The sequence below is a fragment of the Aythya fuligula genome, chromosome 4 (assembly GCF_009819795.1).
Source record: "Aythya fuligula isolate bAytFul2 chromosome 4, bAytFul2.pri, whole genome shotgun sequence".
Classification (NCBI taxonomy): domain Eukaryota; kingdom Metazoa; phylum Chordata; class Aves; order Anseriformes; family Anatidae; genus Aythya; species Aythya fuligula.
In genome coordinates, this window is record NC_045562.1 from 11,654,167 (window position 1) to 11,672,969 (window position 18,803).

At 39.4% G+C, this 18,803-nt stretch overlaps 1 protein-coding gene across 4 annotated transcripts in view; it reads left to right on the forward strand.

Moving 5' to 3' along the window:
- FAM13A (family with sequence similarity 13 member A) overlaps nucleotides 1–18,803 on the forward strand; it is a 128,162-nt gene that overhangs the window by 14,063 nt on the left and 95,296 nt on the right. For all 4 annotated transcript variants that reach the window (XM_032187025.1, XM_032187028.1, XM_032187027.1 and 1 more), the window contains exons 4-5: nucleotides 1,483–1,663; nucleotides 12,169–12,328. In XM_032187025.1, coding sequence (XP_032042916.1) covers nucleotides 1,483–1,663; nucleotides 12,169–12,328 — 341 coding nt within the window. The remainder of the gene's footprint in view (nucleotides 1–1,482; nucleotides 1,664–12,168; nucleotides 12,329–18,803) is intronic.

Consider the following 18,803-nt stretch of genomic DNA (forward strand, 5'->3'; position numbering starts at 1 on the left):
ACCCTAAGAATGGACAGGATGTCTTTATTCCCATGATAAGCCAGCAGCTACTTTGGGACAAGGCAGTCTTTTGCAGAGAACACAGAGGGTAAGAACTTAATGTAAGGTCACTTTGGCTTTGTCAAGCAATAAACCTTCGTGTCCTTCTCTAAGAAAAAAACAATTACACGACAGCTTTACAACCCTGAAACCATCAACTCATAAGGCTGATCATAACAATAAAACTGTTAGAAATGCAGTCCTGCTAATGGACACTGCTTGTAATTAGATTGGTAAGGAAAACATGTAGTGCCTGAGTTCTGTCTAAAAATGTGGTTGTGCAAAAACCCAGTAACTGTATATGAGAGTTACAATAAAATTGTGTTTTGGAGGAGAGTAGAAATGAGTGCTTACAAGTGTTAAGGCATGTTTTGACATAAAGGAAGGGGAATTATGATTTTTTTTTTTTTTCAAAATTTTACTTTAATAAAATGCAAAACTAACATTTTGGTTGGTACAAATCGCTTTTTGGAAAGTGGTGAAGGGGAGCAATCATGTGGAGAAAGGGAGCAAAAAATTTTGTGGTTTTTCAGTTCAATTCCAGAAGCAAAACAAAATGAAGTAGAAACTGTGTGTGAGGCCAAGCTTGTGTTCACTGCCTGAGTCTGTATAAGCACAGCATCTCTGAAGTTAATGCAATTTTTGCTTCTTTTTTTTTTTTTCTTAAAAAAAAAAGAGTACAGCATGAAAGGAAGTTGGCTTTAGTCCTGCTTTCCCTTACTGAACTGATTAATGTCAGGCTTTTATCCATACTTAAATTCTAGAAGATTGTACAGTATTACAAGGCTATTTTCTAACATTAGGCCAAATCTAGGCTCCTTATGGAATGTAACAGTTCCCTAAACACCCTTTTTTCCTTAAGCAAGACTCCTTATCAAAGACTTAGTATGGAGTTGTCATTGTGAGTTGTCATAGTATGTGTGTTGTTGTGTTGAAACACTACAAAATTGAGCTTTTCATAAAATGTACCTGCTGAAGGTACTGCACTATTGTAATTCTAACAACACTGCATTTCAGGAGCCCCCTTCTTTTACCATTCTTGCTTTATTCTTTTCGAAGTTTATCATGGGCAGGGAAACTAAAAAAACAAAGTAAGAGATAGGGCTTGGGAAGCAGAGATAATAACATGCAGAAATGTAATTGTGTGAAGTTGGGAATAAACATGCTCTAATGCTGCTAGCTTTATCCACTGCTACTTCTGCTGAGGAAAACAGTATATTGTAAAGGTAGGCATGAAACAGCGCCAGTGGTGGCCGTAATAAGCCTCAGGAGGAAGGTATAGGTGCACTGAGGAAATTTGAGGGGGTTGATCTCAGAACAGAAATGAGACTACGTTTTATATCCCATTGTTTGCTCACCCATTACGTAAATCGGCAGCAATGTAGAAAACCACACACACACATATATACATGTGTATATTTTTTCTCTTTTTGTTTTTCCTAGATGCTAGAAATGACATACAGAAGGAAAGTAACTTAAAAGAACTCCTTAAAGAACTGCCTGAAGCTCATTACTGCCTGCTGAAGTATCTGTGCCAGTTCCTGATAAAGGTTGCTGAACATCATGTAGAGAACAGGATGAACCTCTGCAATCTTGCCACTGTGTTTGGACCGAATTGCTTTCAGTAAGTTGGGGCTTTTACTTTTCCTCTTATCTTGATAAAAAGCGTTATAGAGCAAATGACTGAAAATATAGCTGAGAACCCTAACTGGTCAGAATGATCAAGCAGGGGCAATGACTGGGGCTTCTTATTAATTTTTAGTACTAAGGCATTGTTTGCGCTTATTGGGGGCATTGTGGTGTAGTCCCGGTAGGCAGCTAAGTGCCGCACAGCCACTCACTCCCTCTTCCCAGATGGGACGGGGTGAAAATTGGAAAGGTAAAAGCATGAGAATTCATAGGGTGAGATGAAAACAGGTTACTAAGTAAAGCAAAAGCTGTGTGCACGAACAAAGCTAAACAATTCATTCACTCCTTCCCATCAGCAGGCAGGTACTCAACCACATCCAAGAAAGCAGGACTCATCACACATAATGGTTTCTTGGGAAGACAAACACCACCACTCTGGACATCTCCCCCTTCTTCCTTCTTTACCCCAGCTTTTATTGCTGAGTATGGTATGTCGCATGGTATGGAATATCTCCTTGGTCAGCCTGGATCACCTGTCCTGGCTGTGTCCCCTCCCAGATTCCCACACACTGCTAACTTCCCCTCTGGCAGGGCAGCACAAGAAGCAAAAGTCTTTGGCTCTATGCAAATAATTCTCTGCAACAACCAGAAACATCAGTGTATTATCACCACTATTTTCAGAAAAAAATCCAAAACACAGCATTGTATGAGCTTGTATGAAGAAGTCTGTCCCAGCCAAAACGATGACAGGGTGTTGAGTTGCTCTCCTGTCTTCTTTTGCAGTGTTGCTAAACAGTTGGTCAGTTTTCTATTGCTGTGTTGACAGCAGGTTGTATAAGAGCAAGGAGACTTGTGCTCATGCAACATTCTTCCTTTGCCATCAAATAATGTGGACGCTTCTCTGCAGAAAGATTTGAGAAAGGGTACCTGGGAGAAAAAAGGACTCATGCAGCAGTCAGCTGCTGTATGATTTCTAGATGGTACTACATACTCTCTGCAGATTTGCTCTTGTGATCTGATGTCTGATCTCAAGATGATGATGATTCTGGATTCTTTATCATTCTGGTATATTGTGAAACTGGTCTGGAGTTTATAAGATTCCATTGGCCTTTTGAGACTTCTCAACTATATTCACTAGTTTTACTAGTTTCTTTCATGGAGCTAAGTTCCTTAAACCTTTGATAAAGATAACATGCCATTCATGCTAGTGGATCTAGCAGCAGTATTGGGAAGAATTACTTCCAAGTGTGAGAATGCCCTCAAACAAGATTGTTCCTGTTGAGTCACTGCAATGAGGTAGTGTGCCATTAGCATCTTTGTCCTGGCCTTGTCTGTAATACAACTGCTGGCTGGCATCCAAGACCTAAGACATGGGGGACACATAAGGAGTTTAGTTTGGTCATCAGTCTTGAAAGATGCGTGATACCTGCAAAAAAGAGGAGTATGGTCCTTGTAGCAAATGTCTGATTTGTACTGACCCTTGCAAAAATTTATTCAAGAATGATGCTGCATTGCCTAATGAGACTTAGATTAGATTAATTGCCTAACAAGACTATCTCCCTAAGCTTCCTCTGTAGCCTCCAGAAATAGGCTTCTTTAAAGAGGGAGAAAACAGAAGGTTCATTGTCATCCTCCACAATGTGCTGTATCCTATGCAGTGTGCTCTAGGTGATCCTGCTTGGCAGAGGGTTGGACTAGATGATCTTCAGAGGTCCCTTCCATCCCTGCCAATTCTGTGATTGTAATATACTGAGCTAATTCCACGTACCTAAGCTAGATGTAGCTTGTTCTCTTTTTAAAGGAACACATCTTTTTCCATTGATAAGAGGGAGAACCTGCAGAGGTGAGATGTTCATACCAAAGCTTGTCCTTTTGTCTACACTTCCACCTCTTCTTAAGGTAGTTGCTCATAGAGGATGAAGGTGATTGCATCAGGATACAAACATTAAAGCATTTACTATCTTAGTAGAAAACCATAAAGCATATTATGAAGCAAAAAAAAAATCTTCCTCTCCAAAAGAAAGAAAACTCAAAAGACCAAAGTATGTACAGGAATATACAAGTATGAGAGTTAGTAGAAACACAGTGCTGCAGATTTCTGACAAGAAGAAACAAACCAGTTTTTAAAGATCATATTTCTGTGGGCACTGTTATTTACATGGTGAGGTTTTAAAGTTTGAGAGTTTCTGTCTAAATGTATTAGTGGACTTAGTTTTTCTCATATAGTCTATTTGTTCTTAAATCTAATGCCTAAATCACTGATTTAAACTCCCAAGTGGCCATATGAATAATTTTAGCCTCCTCATCACTTGATTCAGAAAAGTTTTGAAAATCAGCTCTGCATACCTTTCGGTGTAGAATGCAGAGAGTTGCAGTTTGAAAATGCAATTGGCCTTCCAAGATTAAACCAAATCATACTTCCTAAGAGCACCATAATTGTTTCTTCAACTTATTTCTGCTCATAAGGTAGCATAGGAAAGATTTAACAGTTTCTGTAAGGTATAGGATCTATGTATAGGAGGAGAAGAATCATTCCATCACAGAGGATTGAGAAAGGCAGAGTTCACTGAAGATACAAGAGCTCTTGTGAATATGTGTGCAGCCAGCCCTGCAGCTGTGACACACATCAAAATGCTTGTGCAGCAAAAGAGGCAATGAAAGCAAGACTTGACACTTAACAAATAGGTAATGCATTTCTACAAGAGACGAATATTTCGGAGTGAGTGGATGCAGATTTTTGTTTAAACTAAGCTTCACTATCTGGTAATCCAGCTGTGGATTTCATCAGATCTTATCTTTTCAGAGTAATTCAGGATAATGGTCTAGACACCATTGTGAGCAACAATTGAAATACTGTTTTTTTCCCTCTGTTAATGAATGCATTCTTAAGTTGATGAAACCGATCAACTCAACAAAGATTTGACAGGAGGAAGAAAGAACTCACAGCACCCAACTTTTGGCATTGGTCTTAGCCAGCTGGTTAATCAGTCAGCCAGAGAGAGATCTTCTGAATGCAGTCCAGAGCTCCAGAGCAAGGCTGTCTGAAGTCTGCCTTGGCAAGGGCTGTCTTACCGCTGACTACAGGCAGCTCCTGGAGAAACTAGCTGCAGAAATTAAATATCAGCCGGTGGTTGAAGGAAACATTCCTTTCACTTTGCATTCTTTGTTCAGAGCAGTGTATGGGGTGTTTTGCTGGGACAAGGAAACAAGGCTTAGCAGCCAGCTTGTCAGCAATTCCTCTGTTAACGTAGGAAGACCTGATATTTTTCTGTCAGTAGCTCACACATCTAAAATCAATGTCTATGTAGCTAATGCTCAGGGTCAGAAAGAATAAAGTTTATCTGCTGATAGTGAAAGATTGCTTTCTACAAGGTATTTTTTAGTGTCATTTTAACTATTTGGACATACTATTTCCTACTTGGTAACTGAAGCTGTTTTACAATTGAATAAATCTCCCTATTGAGCACCTCTGCAAACATTTAGACTTCATTTTAATTCCCTTCATCTCATTCCACTTCTCTATATCATGTCTCAGTGATTATTCTAATTTCCCAAACTTTCAACACTTATTACTTTTTATCTTATCCATTACTTCTCCTGCGTCCTTGCTGTGTGATAAACCAAACTGGTTCTCTTCTAATTAAAGGTTAATGAAAGGTTATCTCATGTTTTCTGTATTTATAATGAATAGAAGAGGGGAAAAAATGACTATTTGCAGTCCTTGTAATGAAGTGCGGTGTAAGATATGTGAGAAAACATAAAGGGCAAGGTCAAACAGTTCAAAAAAGGAAAATATGATGATTTGAGATTCAGTGCATTGTTTTCTTCCAATTCAGATTTGTTCAGACCTACTGTGATGGAAGCCAAAGGTCAAGTATACAGAGAAATACAGCCCTTGGTAGACAACAAGCACAGAGGAACATAAATAGTTGGCTTTTCTGTTACCAGGCTAATCTGGGGAGGGTGATTTAAGCCCTCACTAATACAACTGTGTTTCATTCTAACAGAAATGAAGCGTGTTGTGAAGGTTTGTTCCATCACCCCAAAAGAGGCTGGCAGAAGCAAGTGTCTGGTTAAAATGATGCTGTTTGTTATCCAGCAGTTCTAGCTGGATGAGTATGTAAAGGCCTGAGAGGTTTGCTGATTTGGGATCCAAAGGGAGAAGAAGCTTTAGTAATGAGGGGCTTTCCCCTAAACACTTTCTTGCAGAGTTAGAGCATTTTTTTCTGCTTGGTTATCCTCCCAGTCCCCTTGCCATGGTTAGCAAGGAAGAAGGGGCACAAAGCACAGATTCTGGAACTGCAGCAAAGGGAAAATGCAGGGAACAGCTGTGCTTTGGGGGTGCTTCTTTCTCCAAGGTAGCTAATAGCAAAGTGAATGTTCCTTCCAAGTGATTCAACTCAAATGTGCTGCCTACAGTGCATCCACCAGCATTGCTTTTAGTGGCAGTAGGAATATAGGACAAGTTACTCTGCTTTGATGACAGAAAACTTACCTTCTTTTCTCCTACAGAGTCTTTTGTGAGGAGAAAATCTGAGGGAAGAGCTTTCTACATCTACCTGGCTTTTTTGTGTACTTCTTGCAGGTGTTTTCCACAACAAACAGCTTTCTGGCCTGGCGCAGGTCTGATTGTTATTGCTCAGAGCCACCAATCTCCCGTGTGCCACTAGGGAACAAGCTCCAATGTAAACAACAGGTTTCTTAGTGTTTCTCAGCTGGGATCTGGCTTGGAGAAGCAGGTGATGTAGCTGTGATGCCAAGGGCAAGCATAAGAATAAATCAAGCTCTGCATCGTGTTGTTGATTAAGGCTTTATCCACTGATGAATAAGGCCAAATTTCCACTATCGCAAACCACTGAATTCCTCTTTCTGTATTTAAAAACACTGATGCAGCTGTATCTGTGATTGAGTAACGGTGGATCAGGCATGAACCTTGCAGCAAGGTGGATTTTATTTGCTTGTTGGTAGAACTGAAAGGGAAGCCAGGCAGGTAAAGCCAAATAACTCATCAAAATTTTGTGTTGAGTGAGGCTAATGAGGAATTTATTTTAGCATCTCTGAATTGAGTGCTTAGTTAGTAGTGATATATCTTCACTCATCTTTACATTTTTATATATATTTTGTTTGCTTGTTTTTGAAAAATTGTACAATGAAACGATAGCTTGAACTCATTTGACTTTGGAACCTAAAACCCCACCCTCTTTTGAGTTTCATAAATAGAAATTCATGACTACAGAATGTACTCTGCCCTGTCCTCTTATGACTAAAACTGAAATTTTGTTCTGGTTTAGTGAGGGAAATCAGAACCAGCAAGAAATTCTTAGTATTCTGCAAAACTGCAAAAAAATTCAAGCTCCTTAAAAAAGATAAGAATGTTATGATCATGCTGTTGTGAGACACTGAAGATGTAAGCTTAGCACATCATTATTTTAAATAACGGGTAGCAGTTTCCCCTTCCCATTTCATCATTATTGTTGCTACAGCTGAGACTTGCTGCCTGCCTTATTTCATGTCCCCTTCACTATCATACTTGTAATTTTCCACTATTGGCTAAGAAGGAGGTCATTGATCCTTATTTACTACTTAAAAGGAGTAAACAATGTATTTCTTTATAAATTGAGACAGTCAAGGGCAGCATCCTGTCTCGCCAGTAAATCAATGGAAATTTCTAGTTAGTGGTGGTGCACTCTCAAATTAGTATCAGTAGTTGCATGTGGTTAGATGAAACTTGTCATCCTGAAGGCTATCCAAAAATTTTCCTAAGTTTTATATAGAAAACCTTGCATGTTTTAGCTTTGTTTTTGCAGTGGAATGTGGCAGCTGTTAAGACTGGCACTTGTTACCCAGCAGAAGATTAGGAAAGGAAGATCAGTATTTGAACTAGCTGAAAGTGCTGGAGGAATTTAGAAACATAACTAGGGTCTGATCCAAAACGTGTTAACTCTGACAAGTATCTTTCAGGCAACAAACTTGATAAGAGGGCTGGGAAGGCATGTCCTATGAGGAAAGGCTGAGGACACTTTGGTTGTCTAGTCTGGAGAAAAGAAGGCCTACTTTTACTACAGTTTCCAAGCTGCCTACTGTGACTGTAATTTCCTGATGAAAAACGAAGCTCTTCATGGAGCGAAAGGCTTTAAACATGAAATAAGCCAATAATCAAGTCTGTGCAGCGTCATCACTTTTAACTGCTTCGCATTACCTGCTCTACCTGCATTTTGCCTTACACATTTCCTGCAAGTATCGTAGACAGAGGTGGAATTACTGAGTTGATTTAGGCTCCTAAATCTGATGTTACAGACCGTAATCTGGAACAGATTGCAAAAGATAATTAGTTAGGTGCCTGGTGGGATTTTCCAGTGTCTCGGAAACGAGGACACTTCTGCAAATTCTCAGTAGTGACATATGACCTTGCATTTGCTTTGAACTGGTGAGACGTAAGTTTGTAAATGATGCAGAGCCTGTAAATGACTCATGCACACTGAAATGAACACCTCCCTCAACTCAGTGTTGCCGTGTCTTTAGCCGCCTGTTAGCTTCTGATCTTGCAGAAGAGTCAGCAGATGTGAATACCTGCCTGTTTTCAGCTGTACCAGTTTGTAGTCCAGTCTGTTAAGACAAATTGCTTTCATCAGCTGTTACCTTACCTGATTAAAGTACAGGGCTAAGCTGTGGACCTGAGCTCACATCTGTTACAGACACAGTAACATTTATCTGGAGGGACAGAGCAGACTGACAGACATTGTAATCTCTTAAAACTACTGCAACCCTACTCTCAGAATATTCAGTTGTGCAGTTGAGGGGCTTGTGGGCACCTGAGGTACTAAGGAAAACATTTTGCAAGGGCTGGAGAAACAACAACAACCAACCAACCAAACAAACAAACTGTAATGTTCTCTGGCTTCTGAGACCCTTTATTTCTTCTAGGATCCCCTAGAAGATTGGTAAGTTTACTTTGTGGTGCTCCTTTATAAACAGTGCTGTACCAGCAGGAAAAGTAGCAGTCAGACAAGACAGCGTACAGCCCTCATTGTGTTTTAAGTTAGGATTATGGTGCTGTCATTCCACCCAGGCTATGGCTGCAAAGACACTTAAGGAAATGGCAGTGTGCATTCTTCATCTTAGACAGGGTGGGGTTGAGCAGCACTGGGAGTTCATAACGAGATGTACCACTTCACCTGGAGATAGCTGGTTCTCAGCTGTGACTTGGAGCTGTCAGCAGTTGCTGCCTGGGGAAATCAGTTCAGTGATCTCAATCCAACTCATTATAGGCAGGTGATTACATCAGAAGTCCTCCCGGCTCTCGTTTCTGCTTGAAGCAAGGTTCTCAGGCATGGTGACTGGCGACGGAATCCTGTGGTGATGCCTGTCTCTTTCTGGATGGCAAGTGGATTCTGGAGATTCAATCTCTCCTAAGTACGCTACACATTTAGCCTGTTACAGCTTGCTTACAGGGTCCCCGAGCTAAATTCATTTAACTAATGCAGGAAATGTAAGTAATTCTTTCACACTTAGCTAATTTGACTTCAGGTCAATTCAGTTCTGAATAAGAGTTGTGACATGGGTCTTTGAAGTGGTTTAACTAGTCTGAGACTAATTTTCTTGAGCATCCACATGGAAGTAGACGTACCATTGACTTAAAGTGGTCTGGAAGAACCCAGAAAACAAGTGAGCACCGGTCTGCATGGACATGAGTGGCACAAAGCTGTGGTGGATGGGTGAGCAGGCATAGGAGGGCACTGTGCAGAATGTGAACTACAGGTTATGTCTCCCTTCTGGAAAGTGTGTTTTTGGTGTAGAAGCTCTTGTTCTACTGCTGCTGTACTTTGTGTGATTCTGGTACTGAAGTAGTTTGTACGTGGCTGTAAGGTGATCACGTCCAACCTTTGAGCATTTTGTGACCAGAGTGAATTGTGCATTTAACTCAATAGGCAGCACAATTAATTAACGTGCAAATCAGACATGAAGGAGCCATTGCTATGAACACAGTTATGTTGAAATGCTTTTACAAGGTGTTTCCAAAAGAACGTGAGAAAGTGTCCAGGGACAAGGATGTGAATCATGGAAGTGTTATATGAGATTTTCTCATAGAACTGGGTTTTTTTTCCTATTGATCTGAAGTGAAACTTGTACATTTCATAGCTTTTCAGACTAAGCAAAACTGAAGATTTTTTACATACAGTTTCAGAAAAGTCCAGTTGGACTTTTGCATACAGTGTGACAACAGATGGGTTTTAATTTCTATGAATATGCAAGTTGGGTGCGTGCTTATAATCTAAACTTCTTAACTATGCTGAGCTGCAGATTTATTGCAAGGAAAAGGTCAGCGTGGATAGCTCAAAGAATATAATAGTCCTTGCCACAGTGGAGGTCTAATAGCAGCAACTGAAGGAAAAAATAAACAAGAAATTTTATAAAATATGTGGACCAGTTTTAGTGACAGAATGGCAATAGATGATTTACTTTATCTGCTGTTAAAGTAAAGCAAATCATGCTGTCCTACTTGGTTACATTCAGAGAGGGAATGTAATGTTTTTTTTTTTTGTTGTTTGGTTTGGTTTGGTTTTGTTTTGCTATAGGAAGCATTGGCTAAAGCTCCTAGCAAATGTAGTTTAAGTCAAAATTCTGCCCTAAAATTCTCTGAAGCTATCTGGAGTCGTTTTTTGACTTGAGATCATTGGATTATGTTTTCCAGCCATTTCCTAGAAAAGAGGTTCATAGGGTTGCCAGGCTTATGTTAGCGTTGTCCTGTTTTGGAGAAACACATCAGGAAGGTGAGAGTTGAGATTTTCCTGAATCAAGCAAACTGTGCTCAGCCAACTCCAGAGAACACACAGTCCTGTTACATGCTTACACACTTTCTTTTATTCAGGACCATTACTATTTTCTAGTGAATATATGACATTCTTAAAAGTGTGTTGGATCCATGCTTATCCAGCCATAGAAATTTTCCCAATTTTTTATGTGATCTGAGGTCAGGTTCTACACTAATGGAGTCAGCTGATTTAAGGCTCCTGAAACTGACCCATTTTACAGCTGGCAATGGTTCTGCCACATAAAATAGTTCTGATCATTTAACCTTCAGGTCCTGCAACTCTGTTAAGTATATTGGATGTTGAAAATGACATCAGTAAAGATCCTCCTCTAGAGTTTACACAGATACGCTCTGCTGCGGTAGGATCCTTTCCCTGTTGACAGGTAGATGCATTGCAGAGAGTAAAGTATTGAAAAGGATCAGTAACATGCAAACCCTACAAGAAGGCCTTTTTTTGATGGAAGGTTTCTGGGAGTATCTGCTTTCAGAGACTTTTTACTAAATTAACATTTGGGTCCAATAAGCAATAAGTACAGTTTTACAGCAGTAGCCAGTTATTTGTTAATTTGCTGAATACAGTAAATAATTAATTTCAAGTTATATCTCTATAAAATAGTTCAGATGGCATTTGTTTAATTTTGGGGGAGTTAGGTTGTTTTTCCTCTCATAAAATTGTGTAGACGTTCTCAGCCAAAAAATACTTGGAATGTTTTTCTGTTGTGTGTTTTTTGTTTTGTTTTGTTTTTTTCTCACCTGCTTTTTCCCTTTAAATTATTTCTGGGTTTTCTCTACCTCTTGATTTTCAGTTTCTGCCACCTTATAATTCTTTATAGAATTCACATCATTGTGGCCATTTCATGGATCACTGAGAGCAGAGTACATCTGCTGGGAATGCTGTACTACAGGAAATTCTGTATGATTGGAGAAATATTTTAAATGCTGAAGGAGATTCTTCAGAGAGCCTACTTTTACATTAAAACAGAATTTAAATATGTTTTGGGCTCAATAAAACATGCAAAACTCCTACATTCCAACAGATGATCATTAGATGCTTATTAATTGGGTGCTCAGTTGTGAGTTGTGTTTTTTTTAACCACATGACAGGGTTGCCATCTCCATGTTTTAAAAATCTTTTTGAGTTATTAGTCTACAAAACAAATAGCAAGTCAGAATTAGATGAAGAAATGTGATATATGTCATGGTGTCATCTTAAGCTATAGAGATCTTGCTTAGCATTTCCTTTTAGTGTGCTGCTCAGCATGTGGGTTTTCTTTTTTTTTTTTTTTTTTGACTCATCATATACCTTAGAGATCATCACTGATCACTTTTTCAAGGAATATGACTCTTCCCAGTAACAGTTCAGAGAATTTAAATGCCTCATGCTGTCTGTGCCGCAGTCATCAACCCAACTTTCAGCAAGGTTAGTGGTATCTCATGTGGTGGTTTCCTCAATTAGATCTTTGCCTAGACTTTGTGGAGAAGATAATTTGACCAACAGATACAGTATTTAATATTACTAGGAAAAACTAATAGTTGTTACCACCATAGCTATGATCCTTCTTTCCCAGACAGTTTTGCGTGTCTGCTAGCTAGCCTGTGTCCATGATAAAAACATTACAGAGATGCTGTGTGAGAACAGTTCACTCTTAAGTATCTAATATTCTACTTCATGTTCCATCCAACTTTAGTGTGCCTTCTGGATTTGAAGGTATAAAAGAACAAGAGATCTGCAACAAGATAATGACTAAAATGCTGGAAAGTTACAACACCTTATTTGAATCGGAAGGCTTGAAGAAGGAAGAAGAAAAGCCGGTATGTGAAGAGCTATCAAGAATTATTTTGGTAAAAGTGAGTATCTCTAATATTGCACTTTTGTATAGCAAATCAATAGTGCAGACTTATTACAGCTTCAATTCAGAAATCTTTTAGATAAGTGGGAAGCAGGCGCTGTAACAATAATGTTCTTTGTTATTGATCTACAGCTTTACAAATCGATCCTACTAATAGGCTAATTTTAATTACTAGTTGATTGAGGAAAACACTGTCTGTGTTCCTGAGTCATTTAGTTGTCTCCCAAAGGCCCTGAAATCCTTTTTTTGATACGCCTCAGGCTTCTTGTAGCTGCATCGTTGGTACCTACTTGAAAGATGAAGAGTGTTTAATAGTTCTAAGGCTGTATTATACTCAAAATCTTAGTGATAACATCCCTGGTTCAAGATCCAGGAATGCAGCAAACTTGTCTGTGAAGAAGGTCTGGTCTGCAGATGGGAGTCTGTTCCTTTGATAAAGGAACAGAGGCTCCTTTGTTTCTTCGTAGTGCTGGTTTTAATACTGTACTTGCTACAAGGTCTTGCTTGATCTGACCTTGGAGGGAGAACTTGCCCAAGTGCCTATTTTTCCATCTTTACACATCTCTGGTCTGGCATACCTAAAGCCTCATACGTATTCAGTAGTGGAGGCTGAGCCTGCAGACGGGCTCCTCTTCTGGATCCATGCAGTAACTTGCTTCCACTCCTCTGTGTGGCTCAAGTTGCTGCCTTTATCCTGATGCAGGTTAGATACCAGGCCTACCTCAGAAGTGGCCATGCTAGATAGGCATGTGTTGTGGTTTAAGCCGGCAGGCAGCTAAGCAGTGCACACTCAGCGGGATGGGGGAGAGAGTCAAAGGAAGAAAAATAATGTAAAAGAGTAAAAGTTCAAGGTTTGAGATAAAGGTAGCTAAATAAGACAGAAAAGGAAGATAAAATAATAATAAAAGAATATACAATGCAGTTGCTCACCACCCAATGACTGATGCCCAGATCATTCTTTCTCCCTGAAGTCTCTGCTGCCTTCACGTCATCCACTTTCAACCATGGTTTTTAAAGCCAACTCAGTCATGATTTTGGAGCAAATACCCAGAAACGTGCCATCCCTATATTGGAAAGTACTTCCTCTCATATGCCTGATGATGTTTACCAGCTTCATGAACTTATGCATCTCCTGACACCTCATGAGCTGGGTATCTTAAGATTTTCACTTGCTCTTGGAAAAATCCACTGACTTAAATGCCAGAAGTAATGCTCTTTTAAATTAGAAACAAAAACGTGGATCTTGCCGATAAAGTCGTGAAAGCATGCACTTCTCTTTGAGCAGTGTATTAGAAAGGAAAAACAGAACTTAAGTGGAGCAAGTTGCATCTTGTTTACCATGTTGGTCATAGCAAGGGGAAATCCATAATGCTACAGACTTCTAGAAGGAGTAAGAGTATTTCAGTCAGGTACAGATTGTGGCATCTTAGAGAAAATCTGTTTTAAAGGAACAAAATGTTAATTTTAGAGATGGGGAAAAGAGATTCTGATTCTGTAGGTGTGTTAGCTGAATTATCTTTTTTGCTGTGTTTATGAACTTAGGAGGTGCAGGTTATATCACACCAGTTATATCTCCTCTTTCAAAGATTGCTCACTCATTGGGAAAGACAAGTTGTGCCAGGTAAAGTGATTTCTTAGCCTGTTTTCTCACTGGATCATAGTTCAGAAAGTAAGGGAGCAGAAATTTTCTGCAAGTTGCCTTCCAGTCCCTGCTTTGTTCCCAGGACTGTAAAACATCCTCTCATTCATTGCTCAGGCATACGTGTATGGTAAGATTATAGTTATGGTGGGGAATTTTTCTTTGGAAACCTCTATTTAGAAATAAAAAAGTGCCATTTTTACAAAACAACTTTTATCTTGGAACAGATTTCATTTCCCTTGGAAATTGAACTAATTCCTGATTTCTTGCCTAGAATGGCTTCATTAGATTCTCACTCCACTTAGTAGAGTGAGATCCACAAGATCTTCTAGGCAGGTGGCTAGCAGGTAGAAATAAAACATGTACTTCCTTCAGAAACACACATATTTATGGGAAATTCCTTCCCTAAAATAAACTTGATTTTTTTTATTCCAAAACAGGATAAATATAGTTAAGTATAGCAGGTCTCATTTGTAGCCAGCTATCATTACAATTTCTAAGACTTTTTTCCAAGCTACAGTTTGATTTTCAGATCCGTTGAAGGTCTGAAAGACTCTCAGGCTGTTGATTAAAAGGATCTGCTAGTTAGAAATGGGTGGGGAAGTGGATTAAGTGTTCTGATTAGCTATCTGCTCAGTGTTGTCTTTTTCTGACTTGGAAGGACCATAAATATTTTTTTTTCGGGCAGAGTCAGGTGTGAACTGTTTATTCTTTATGTATATCTGAACTGCTCTGTATTTATCACATTTTAAGTTTCAGTGGAGCATTATAAAATGTTTATGATTTGCTTTGGAGAAGAATTCCAAGAGCATTTAGTTATAGTCCTGATTGATTTTTGTGGCAGTGAACTGAGTGATTACTCAGGTAATTAAAGACAGTCAGCTTTGAGTTGCAGTACAGATTATTTTTTTTCTTCTTGATTTAAGAAACCTACAGTAATAACAAAAATAATCATTCTAGACTAGGACTTTTATTTTCCAAAGAATTTAAAGTGTTTTTCAAACTGCAATTACATGTAGTCCTATATTGTACAGCTAGACAGTGTTGTACTGTTACAACTGCAATAAAACAGAACCTTTGAATAACATTGGTAATGTTATTCATTAATGATCAAAGATAAGCAGTGAAGAGGATTTGGTTTGAGTTCCAGAGGCCAGGACAACCTGGACAGGCAAAGAATTATGAGACTCTTGAGAGATTTCTGGAATTACTGCCTTCGCTGGTTCCAGGTAAAATGTGCCATCTTTAATAGTATAATGCTTTTTAGGTCAGTATTTTAGAGCCCTTGCCATGCAGGGCTACAGGGTTGTGCTTCTTTTGGCTTTTTCTTTCTCTGCTTTTTCCCTCCAATGCCTTCTTGACAGAGCTTTGTTAGTTTTAAGAACCAGTCAGCTGAGAGCACATAAATGTTTGCACTGAGAAACAAGTACCAATATACTGAGGACTTAATACTGCTCCTGCCTCGATTACATATTTGGGAAAGGAATGCAAAGGGCTTTCCCCTTCTTTCCCTGTTGGATAGTAGAACATGTAGCCCTGTTCAACTGATGCAGAAGAGAGAGTAAGTCCGTTTATAAAAATGAATTTATAACATTAAAATTAAAGTTAAAAATTCAAGTAAAATTATAAAGGTACAATTTTAACATTCTGAATGTAATCAAAGTACTTTTGCTGGCCTCTGAACAGGGGGATTTCACTTCCTGAAGAGCTACAGAAATTAGTCTCTTTGGCTTTTGCAAAAATTAATAGTTTCAAAACAACACAAGTAACCTCTTGCATTTTTATCCAGTTTGTTCCCAGCCTTCTAACAGAAGTAGCCACTTAAGTTGAGAGGTTTAGTTGTCAAAACAGATCTTTCTTACTTGAAATGACAGCAAAAATGCATGCACTGTGTTCTGCAAGCCTGCTGTTAGATTTTTAAGGAGGCAGGCAAGCCACCACCACATGTAGATACATCTGATGGTGCTTGGTGGGTGCAAAACATGTGGTGCCCAACCCAGCCAGGCAAGCCCCTAAGTGTGGATTTTATGGCAAGAAGAATGGTCCAGCTGCCTTCAGGTGCTGTTTTGAAGTGGAGTGCTTGCTTGCATGTTCAGTTGAACACTCAGATTGGATCGTTCAGGTCTTGGTAGGATTTGAGCCCTTCATCCCTGGGAAGAGATAGAAAAGGGAGAACAGTCAAAAAGTTCTCCATCGTGGCTTGACTTTGCTCTCTTTACAGGCAGTGGTAAAACTCCATTTCCACTAGGCACTTCTGAAAGCCATGGTGTTTCTGATTATTTCCTCAGATATGTGAAGAAAGAACTTTACTAATAAACGTTTCCTTCCCCTTTCCTCAGTTGTTTTCACTTAAATACCATAGCATGAGGATCTAATCCCTTGACAAGATTTAGGAGAAAATGCTGAAAACACACTGTGGTGGGTGTGCTCCCCCACTCTAAGTAGTCACCCTTCCCTGTGACCTCAGTGCTCTGGCCCTGTGGTTATGCATGCAGCAGACATGAGAGTGATCCCTTGTTTATATCAGGAAAATGGCATCTGCTTCTAATCCATGTTATACTGCCCTGGCTAAGCCTGCAGGGTCTAGATAGTTTCCTTTATGCTTCTTTCATGCGTGGGACCATTTTAGCATCGTATTAATGGCTGGTTTTCAGTACGACATTAGCTCCTTCTCTTCAGAAGGCACAGGGAACTGATCTCCTTTGAAAATCCTTCCTGAAGGCCTCAACAAATGCTACTGTTTCATTTGGTGTTCCCCTTTTTTTGAACGAGTCACACCAGTTCTCTCACCAGTTTTCTCCTGCCTGGGCCAGAGTGCACCCAAGTGTCCGAGTGGGTTCAAGCAAGAGAAAGATGGGTGGAAAGCAAGTGAGGATAAAGGACACCTGTGGAAATCTGTCTCTGCTTTGCTGTTTAGTATTCCTTCAGATAGTATTCACTTCACAGTTGTCCACCCGTGAGCAGATGGGCATGTTTATAGGAAGGGTATATAGTGATTCAATCTAAATGACATTTTAAGACGTGAGCTGACAGGAAATGAGCAATATGAGACTTGCAGGGGAAAGTTTATAAGCCTCCAAACCTTTCACCTATAGGAGATTGTCGAATCTCAAGTGAGGTGGACTGCTCTGTTTAGGCTGTAAACAGAAAGCAAGTGAAAAATCAGATCATCCTCAAACAATGCCTTGTGTAACTTTGGTATAATCTTCCACTGCTTCTAACTCCACTGTTTTTGACAACTCTGGATATGTAATATTAGAATACTTCTGCTCTTGAAGGTCATTAAAGCATTCACTAGATTATAAATCTGTCACTTGTGGTGGTTACTAAATACAGTACTGAATATTTACACAAATGATGTTAATGTTGAACCCTATAAAGTAAAAAATAATAATAATAATGCTGGTATCTCTTTAGCTGGAACTTCACCGACAATATTTTCAGTTTAGTACTTTGTGAGAAAATAAAATTGCTAAGCTTTTGTACATTTAAAGGGAATAGGGGCATATAACAATTGTCTCTTTCTGTCCTGCTGTCTATATTTCTAGTATACTAGAATTCCTTCAAATCCAGCTGGTAGTGGTGATGTTTAGGAACTTTGCTTTTGCTCTCTGACGGTGCTTTGCTTAAACAAATACTCAGTGATAATAACATTGCCCCTTGATAATACCACATAATCAAAGTGTAGAGCAAATAGGATCCATATGTGTATGTGTGTTCACATCTGTATTTGCACGTGTTTTGTTTGAAATGTTTTTCATTCATTGTCTGTTTATTTTGGGGGGAAGCAGTGGATGGCATTGCAGTTTAGCATTTGAGAGCAGTCCCTCTCAGTCAGTACAATATCCTTAGAAAGGGAAGCATCAAAGACGTACCAGGAAACAAGATACAGTAAAAATAAGCATGGGAGCCTCTCCTTTAGCCAAATATTTCTGAGCAACCTTACCGTACCAGGGGGAAAAATGGTTTGGTAGAAGGATGAGAATTTTCTTTCTAAGACGCATCTCTCAGTTCCTCCTGTTCATGTTCCCCAGTGTTTATTTGGTTGCTCATGAATTAGTTGTTCAATTAATCAGGTTGCATGAAATAATAAGCATTGTGCCTGCTCTGTAGAAATCGGCAGTGTTAATGCTGTCTTTGTAACAACAGCACATTGTAGGCACTCAAAATTATTCCAAAGTGCTGGGATTCAAGACATTTTGCAGCCTGTGTTTTAATTCATACTGGTGTCTGCCGTTAGCTTCATCTGCGATGCTTTCAGGGTGGGAACTTCAGAAGGGCTCAGCACAGAATTAATTCTTTTTCCCATTATAACCGATTAATGAAATGCTCATTGACTTCGATGTAAATCCTTTACATTCTTTATAAGTCCTCCTTTGAATACTATGAAGATCGCAGTTTGTCCATGAGAAACTGCTTGGCATACATTGGTGCAGCTATAAGTCTACTGCTTTGCAGGATTTCTGGTGCCCTAAAACTTATGTATAATAAGCAGGGCTCAAGGCAGTCTGAGAGCAACAGGAGGCTGTGGTGCAAGGGACACAAGGAGACAGATGCTCTATATGTGTCTGAATATGTACGCTCTTGAAAATCTGATCTATCCATCAGATCCTAGCACCATTTGGCCATAGTTACCAATGGTGAACATCTCAGTTTCAGTAATAGCAAAGGGCTCTGTCCTCTGCATGTTGGAAATCTTACAGTGGCAAACAGAATAATATGGAGACACTTAGGACTCTCTAGTTTACTGCCACATCAGATCCCTTTCAATAGTAACATTACTGAATTCTATGTGTGAAAAAACGATTTTCTTTCTTCATGATTTTTAGATCAG